At 44.8% G+C, this 8,474-nt stretch overlaps 1 protein-coding gene across 1 annotated transcript; it reads right to left on the minus strand.

Moving 5' to 3' along the window:
* Positions 1 to 788: 788 nt before the first annotated feature.
* LOC311253870 (uncharacterized protein) lies at positions 789 to 6,597 on the minus strand. The gene is made up of 2 exons (XM_084384337.1): positions 2,324 to 6,597; positions 789 to 2,233 (listed from the first exon to the last, which is right to left on the minus strand). Exon 1 carries the CDS (start codon positions 6,570 to 6,572, stop codon positions 2,988 to 2,990), a length of 3,585 nt encoding a protein of 1,194 aa, XP_084240463.1. The 5' UTR covers positions 6,573 to 6,597; the 3' UTR covers positions 789 to 2,233; positions 2,324 to 2,987.
* Positions 6,598 to 8,474: the final 1,877 nt, after the last annotated feature.

The raw sequence follows: 8,474 nt of genomic DNA on the forward strand, positions 1-8,474 counted from the left end.
CGTACGTTGAGAACTTTCATATTTACATTATATTATATCTAGGCTGAAAGAGCTTAAAAAGCCGAACATTTTGATAGTTGAACGGTTTCTGTAGCTGAACGTATGATGAAGCAGTCGCAGGATGAAATTTGAAAATGTCCCCATAAGGAGTGTCTGTGTCTGTCTGTGTGTGCGTGTGTGTGTGTGTGTCTCTGTCTATCTGTCTGTCTCTGTGTGTGTGTCCGTGTCTATCTGTCTGTCTCTGTGTGTGTGTCCGTGTGTGTCTGTCTGTGTGTCTGTGTGTCTCTCTCTCTGTCTCTCTCTCTGTGTGTGTGGGGGAGACTCAGTGATGTTCTGCATTCTAGCTCACGCAATACACACCCATTATAAAGTCCTGAGTTTTTCCAAAATCACTCACCATCATTAGAGGGTCAGGGTTCAAAAATGAAACATCGTAGGAAAAAAGTTCAAATACAACTCAAATAGACAAGACCTGTGCCTACATCTTAAAGTTTGAATGGTGTTTCTAGGTGGAAGTAGGCCAGAGCAGGAGATGTTTGAAAAAGAGGCAGATTTGCGAGTTCTTTTGACCTCGTCCCATTCATTCTGATGGGAAACAGTTTTTCGCGTCTTACGACGCGAAAAATTAATATTCTGGAAAACTGAATAATAGCATACCGAGTCCGACCGAGGCGCACGTTTTGATATATTTTTTGTTTGTGTGCGCTCAACGGTGTGGGACGAGTTAAGTGCCGAAATCAGGCAAGGGGGTGTAGTAATACAAACACTAGACAATTTCCCGTTGGGAAATCGCGAGAGTGGGCTGTGCTCTGTGCAAATTCGCACCCCACGTACGTTGAGAACTTTTAGATCTACCTTTTAAGTTTGAATAGTGTGTCTAGGTCAAACTATGCCAGAGAGGTCGATTTTTGAAAAACAGTTTCATTTTTTTCATTGTCAATGAGAAATGAGGATTGACAATGCTATGATACTATACTACACTACACTACAATGCAATGCTACAATGTATTCATTTCACCACCTACCATTCATTCTCAGCATCTTCATCTATGGTGTTTGTTACAAACTAAAGCTAAACATGGAACATAATTAATAATTCAACAGGCATACACCATCATTTTGTAACAGAGATAACGTTTATTTTTCTTAAAAACAAAAAACAAAACAAAACAAAAAAAGCAGGTGGCTTTCTTCCTGGAGTGAAAAAAAGTCAAAGTTGAAAAACTCTTACTTCCCTTATTGTTGCTGCAGTCCTCTGGAGGTCTTCTTCCCACCGTCTGTATAAATGTTGCCAGATTTAAAAGACATAAATTAGTTACAGGTTTCAAAAGAGTGAAGTGAAAGTTGAGAATTTAATGAAATCTTACTTCCCTTATTGTTGTTGCAGTCCTCTGGAGGTCTTCTTCCCACCGTCTGTATAAATGTTGCCAGATTTAAAAGACATAAATTAGTTACAGATTTCAAAGACTGAAGTGAAAGTTGAGAATTTAACGAAATTTTACTTCCCTTATTGTTGCTGCAGTCCTCTGGAGGTCTTCTTCCTGCCGTCTGTAAATGTCAGATTTCAAAGACAAATTGGTTACAGGTTTCAAAGACTGAAGTGAAAGTTGAGAATATAACAAAATTTTACTTCCCTTATTGTTGCTGCAGTCCTCTGGCGGTCTTCTTCCTGCTGTCTGTAAATGTCAGATTTAAAACACAAATTGGTTACAGGTTTCAAAGACTGAAGTGAAAGTTGAGAATTTAACGAAATTTTACTTCCCTTATTGTTGCTGCAGTCCTCTGGAGGTCTTCTTCCTGCCGTCTGTAAATGTCAGATTTCAAAGACAAATTGGTTACAGGTTTCAAAGACTGAAGTGAAAGTTGAGAATATAACGAAATTTTACTTCCCTTATTGTTGCTGCAGTCCTCTGGCGGTCTTCTTCCTGCTGTCTGTAAATGTCAGATTTAAAACACAAATTGGTTACAGGTTTCAAAGACTGAAGCGAAAGTTGAGAATTTAACGAAATCTTACTTCCCTTATTGGTGCTGCAGTCTTCTGAAGGTCTTCTTCCTGCTGTCTGTATAATATGTTGTCAGATTTAAAAGACATAAATTGGTTACAAATTTCAAAGACTGAAGTGAAAGATGAGAATTTAACTAAATCTTACTTCCCTTATTTTCTCCTGGGTTGTTGTCGTCGCTGGAGAGAGATCTGCTGAAGTCCTCTGGGGGTCTTTCTCACTGGATCATCCTAGAAAGACAATGACATCATCATTGAGTTAAAATCACTCAATGCAAGTGAATCACTCAAAAAAAAAAAAAAAAAAAAAAAGACACTTACCTTGTGATGGACCTGGTTTGACATGCAGCTTGGTCTGCATCTCAGCTGGATGTTCAGCTTCCTCCCTGCAACGATGAATAGTGACAACAACCCAGCAGAAAAAGAAAAAAAAAAAAAGGAAAAAAAAGAAAATACAGTAAAAAAAAAAAAAATACAATAAAAACACAATTACATTACATGATAGATGCATGATTAAAAATAAAATTAGATTACATGATACATGCATGATTAAAAATACAATTACATTACATGATACATGCATGATTAAAAATACATAATTACATGATAACTTTTGTGACCTCATGAGAAGAATTTGCTGACCCCATTCTAAAATGAACAAATACACAAATATATAAATAAAGACATTTACATTTCCACAAGATTAAACCATTTCCAGCCAAGACATGCCACTGTAACAACATACATGTGAAAAACAATTACATGACAAAATGCACAAAGACTAAACGAGTAAATCCTGAAATAAATTACAGCATGATTTAACAATGATAATTAGCTCAATAAATCACAAATCACTTGGCTCAATAAATCACAATGATAATTAGCTCAATAAATCAATTAGCTCAATAAATAACCAAATCACAGACTCCAGATACACTGTAAAACGTGGCACGACAGGTCTTGGACAGAACAGCTGGAGAGGCTATTAGTCAGTCAAAACACAATAAACTGGACTGTGGTAACTGTAATACGTTTGGAGAACACCTGATTGAAGACATTTATCGGGATGTGAAATATAAATGTGGTCAATCAGTGTGTTCTTTTCGGTTGTCGAATTTGCTACTAATTGAGTGTACCCTCTGGACTGAAACAAATCTCGGATACTCTTTGTCCCTTTTGAAAGGAGGTCCTCGTTAAAATCGCCACAAACAACGATGGGCTGCTGACCTGACATTTCCAATGAGTCCAAGAGCTTTTCCAAGTTTGGGAGAAAGATTCCCAGTTGAAAACTTGGCGGTTTGTACACAGTCGCTATTAGCGCTTTGACCGGAGCCTCAATTTTGACGACAACAAACTCCAAATCAGTGACGTTTTGCATGTACCTGCGAGGCTCTGCTTGAACAGTGTCTCTACAGTACATCGCAACTCCACCTCCCTCTTTTTTGGCCATGTTCACACAGGTGTTGTAAGACAGCCGCCTGCTACGCGTGAACACGGCGTACCCCTCCAATTGAAAATTGTCAGCTACAGAGGAGCCCGACAAGTGTGTCTCTGTTAGGCAAAGCACATCTGCTTGTCGGAGCTCGTGATGCGATTTCAGGTCCACCATGTGACATGGCAGACCCTGCGTGTTGTGGTGGACGATTGTCAAAACCTTTGGAGTTTGTTTTACAGATTTCAACAGCGTCAACAATGGTCGACAGCTTTGGAAAGATGCTTGAGGCATACTTTCCAGAGCCGTCTTGATCTTGGGGTCAGCGTAAATTTTTTTCTCATCAAAGTCAAGGATGGTGAGACCTTGAAGCGACGTTGTGCGGCTGAGAGCGACGTAGGCCATACCGGGCTCAAAAACACGCTTCAGACACACAACGGCCGACGGCATGGTCATTCCTTGAACTTTGTGGGTCGTACACGCGAAAGCTAATTTGAGGGGGAACTGGCGACGAACAACCCCCTTTCTATTACTTAGGTGCTCCTCAGATCTTTCTATGTACACCGAGTTATCTGAGGGACCTAACATTTTTTTGCGGAATCTCTGTCCTGCTGTAGGATTGTCCAGCAGGAGTCCAATCATCTTCACGCCTTGTGGTTCTTCGAATACAATGTTCGAAATGGTTCCAAATGTACCGTTCACGAGGCCGTCCTCCACATCTAAATTTCGGATCAACATAACGCGTACTCCTTGAGCAGCCATTATGTTGTCGGGCAAGTCTCGCCTGTGTCCTTTAATTTGCCCAGACACAAACGTCATGCAGCCAGTTCTGGGGTCTTTTCGAAAATCACGAGCTGCAATGGCAGTCGCGTTCTCGTAGGAGGCGTTTACGATGTCGGCGTTGTGACGGTCTACTTCTTTGTTTGTGGCGTAGATGTGTAGACCCTGTGCCGTGCAATGCTGACTATCAGCCACCGCCTGTGTAAGCAAGAGCCTGTCTTCATCTAACAAAGGATCTTGCTTTTGCTTCACCCTGAGACGGTTCAAGAGTTCAGCAAAAGCTCGATCGTCTTTCTGTCGCATGATCTCTGTCAGGGTGACCATTTTGAAGTGATCCTTCCAGAGATCAAACTCGGTCTCCTCGTACACACACAGCGGCTTGGCTTTACCAAGCGGCGGCAGTTGATAAAAGTCACCTACGGCCAGGACAGACATGCCTCCGAACGGCTTCCGATTACCCCTGATCTGCTGAAATCGCCAATGCACGTAGGCAAATAGCTCTTTAGAGACCATGGATATCTCGTCGATGATGAGAATCTCAGCGTTCGCCAGCGTTGCTCTGACCTCGTCCAGTGCATTTCCGAGACCTTGATAAGGTGGCTTCAAGGACCTTGGCAATTTAAGAATAGAGTGCAACGTGTTGCCTGATATGTTAAATGCCGCTGTACCCGTGAATGCGGTCAGCAGCACTGCCGGTTGGGACATGTCTGCGTCGTCCCGAAATCTCGGGAGCTCACGCAGAACTCTCGTTGCCTCGTGGTGAATGCACTTGATCACATGCGATTTGCCACATCCAGCCCCTCCCGATAGGAAGTAATAAAACGGTTCTGGATTGTGGCCCCAGACTAGGTCAAAGCACCACTGTCGAACGCTGTAGAAAACGGAAGCCTGAGTTTCGTTCAGACTTTGGTACATTTTCCTAACAAAGTCTGGACTCAACTCTGGAGCATCTATTCTAGGCATAGAGCTCCCCTTATCCTTTCTAGTGCCAAATTCCGGGACGTCTTCGCCGTTTTCGTCCTGATCGCGAGGTTCAAGTTCCGCCATGCACTCCAGCCTGTCTACTTCGACTTCGGGCGCAAAAGAGTTCCACGCATTCACGAGAGGACCGCACACCTCAAGCTGTTCAAACGCAGCGTCCATGCTTTTCCCCTGGCCCTCGTAGCGTTTTTTGTTGCGCCCCACAATTTGCTCTACTGTCATCCCCCACTTCTCGCCACACTTGTAAAACTGTTCGTAAGTGGGGTACGCGTTATCTGTCAGATCGGCGTCGGATCGATGTGGCAGATAAAGTTTCAGCAGTCGTCTGTAAAACTTTTCTGGATTTTTTTCCTCAGAGAAGCGCGTGAATCTAATGATCGCCGGTTTTCCCACGGTTCTCTTTTGGATATATCCCTGATCGTTTAACAGCGAAATGGCGTTCGGACTTTCCTTTTGATGGCCGTAGAGTACCCTGTACTCTGACACAAACTCGGCCAGGCACATGCCTTCAAACTCTCGATCGCGAGGTCTGTTGATGTATTTCTCAGGCAACCCCGACATCCATACGTCCTCCGATTGCGGGTCCATTTTTTCCAGTCTACCCATGGGGTGACTCATTCTCACGCCGTCCTCGTCGGTCCGAATGAAGGCCACGGATCGGGAGCACTTCTTGAGGCGTAAGCTGCAGGTACGGGCTACGGCCTCTTGAGCGCTGACCTCTCTGTGTTTAGAGTAGGCCTGCATAATTTGTTTCATTTCGTCGCGCTCGTTAACGTCAGATTGCTTAACATCTTTGATGACGTTCTTAAGGAATTCCGTCATCTCGTGCTCCGGTTTTGTTACGTACGACATCATGTACATGATGCAGCTATAATCGTCTATGACGTACTGGATGTCCATATTTGCGTTCCACGCCCTAAGCAAATCGGGATTGTAGGCATTAACCCAACAATCATTTGGATGGCGCCTCAGCATCACGACGTGACTGTTTGCCAGGCACTCTGCGGCGTCGACGTATTCTTCGTGAGTCAAGTTGCACCGGCAAAGCAAGTCTGTCAAACTGCTGAACGAAGCGGCCGGATCCATAAGCAGATCTCTAAGTGGTTGGAGCGTTTGTTTAGCCAATTTTTGTTGGTCTGCGAGGGCCTTTTTCTGCTCCGCTATTTCTGCTTCGAAGTCTGCATCATCTTGATCTTCTTTTTGGTGGCAATTAATAGTGGGGGGCCTGGTGATGAACGTTTTATCCATCGGTAGTTTTGGAAAGCCGAACCTGCAGGCTACATTACCCTTCTTACAGGACTTTGAATGTTTCCTGCTGTGCACCTGAACCTCTGACACTGTTTTGTGGAGTTCCGGATCTGCGTCAGGGTCGGGCATTTTGCAACTAATATAACGATCTATAAATTCCCTGATCTCTCTATCGGAGGCGTCTTCGAATTTAGGCGAATCTTTTATCCAAATAAGCATGTGGATGTGCGGGCTTCCCCTGGCTTGGAACTCGACGCGATAAAAATAATCATCTACTTCCCCGAGCGGTTGTGCGGGAGAGAGGATGAGGTTTGTCATGAGAGCTTCGACTCTCTTTTCAAACATGCGCATTACTGTGACGGGGTTACTTCTCAGAATGTCGCATTTTGTTTTCCAATCCAAATCTGAAAACGGTTGTTGTTGTTCACCCTGCTGAGCTTTGATGGCCTCTATGAACTCAGGCCATCTCATCTCAGCAGCAGAGAACGTCGCAAAAAATGTCGGTTTTCCAATTTGACGAACCATCGCGTGCACGTCTTTGAGGGTTTTGTTCCAATAGGCTGGAGTGCCTCTGAGAGGTTGCATGAACCTAGTCGCGTCTTGGTTCATAATTAGCCGTTCTACTTCGTCCTTATCCTGGAGCATGACATTGTTGATCCTACGGCCGTCTCTGGTTTTGGACTTTCCTTTGCGCATTTGTATAGACATGCTACTGGTCGCGAGGTGAGTCTCCGTAACAAACTGCGCAAAGAAAAGATAACTCTGGTCACTTGCAAAACGCGTATCTGCAGCAAAGAGCCTACAATTAAAGTAAAGGCTCGGGGACAGGGAGACGCTTCTATCTTCGTCCAACGTGTTCTCTCCTGTCGGAAATTGCACAGGAAAAGCCATGGCCTCTAATTTGGGTACGCTGAAAAATCCAACCGGTTTGTTGCCCTGCGCGGGGGCAACACTAAATACGCCGTCGCCATATGAAAGAATTTCCTGTGCAATGTCGGGGGGCTGCATACAAGTGTCCAGGGAGAGGCCTGGTCTCAGCTCCTCCTCTTCTTCTTCCTCAGCGGCCTCCGACTGTCCCGGTTCATTTTCGCTTTTGAGGAACTCCTCAAAATCTACATCCATATCGTCCTCTGGGATGCTCGGCTCCTCTTCCTGTCTGAAGTCTTCTGGGATGGGCTCCTCTTCTGGGATGGGCTCCTCTTCTGAGCTGGGCTGCGGTCTCAGCTCCTCCTCTTCTTCTTCAGCTGCCTCGAACTGTCCCGGTTCATTTTGACTGTTAAAAAATTCCTCCAAATCGACATCCCTATCTTCCTCTGGGATGCTGGGCTCCTCTTCTTCGAGCAGACAGTCGAAAGTGGCAGTCTCGTCGATAAACACATTTCTATATTCCGAATGCGTTTCTCTCAATTTTGCAAGAGCAGCTAGCACATTCTTCATATCAACAGTGTAGAAGTGCTGGTAACCTTTGTACTTAATATGCCTTTTCAATTTGACTTGAAGCAGCTGCGCTTCTGCTCTGGGCCTTGGGAGACTGTTGACGATCGATTGCACCTCTGCTGGAACGCACACAACAGCTCCGTGGACTGCCCTCTGTTGGCCTTTTGGCAGAGCAACAATTTTGGCAAAGGGAAGGATTTTTGAAATCAGCTGCCTCTCAAGCATATTAAGTGTAGCCAATTCTGTGGGGATGGGCGCCAACTCTAAATTGTTTGCGACTGCCATGGGTGGTATGCGTCCTCTGCCAAGGTGGCCGTCACAGGTGTCGCATATCCACTCATGCAGTCTCTCTTGTGGCACAGAGCAAGGGGTAGAGCACTCGCGGTCGCAAAAGTGAACATATTTTCTTGTCAAGCATGCTGCCGCCACTTTTGCGTGCTCCCTATATTTTTGTCTTTTACATTCTTTGACCTGATTAGGAAACATGGCTCTGTGACAAACGGTACAAATGTATGTGGGTCCATGGCTAATGGACTCACGAAAGACAGCTATGGCTACTGCCATCACCGGATCAATCAGGGGCTGGGGGCGGCG

This window comes from Pagrus pagrus, assembly GCF_965226575.1.
Source record: "Pagrus pagrus genome assembly, contig: HAP1_SCAFFOLD_59, whole genome shotgun sequence".
Classification (NCBI taxonomy): domain Eukaryota; kingdom Metazoa; phylum Chordata; class Actinopteri; order Spariformes; family Sparidae; genus Pagrus; species Pagrus pagrus.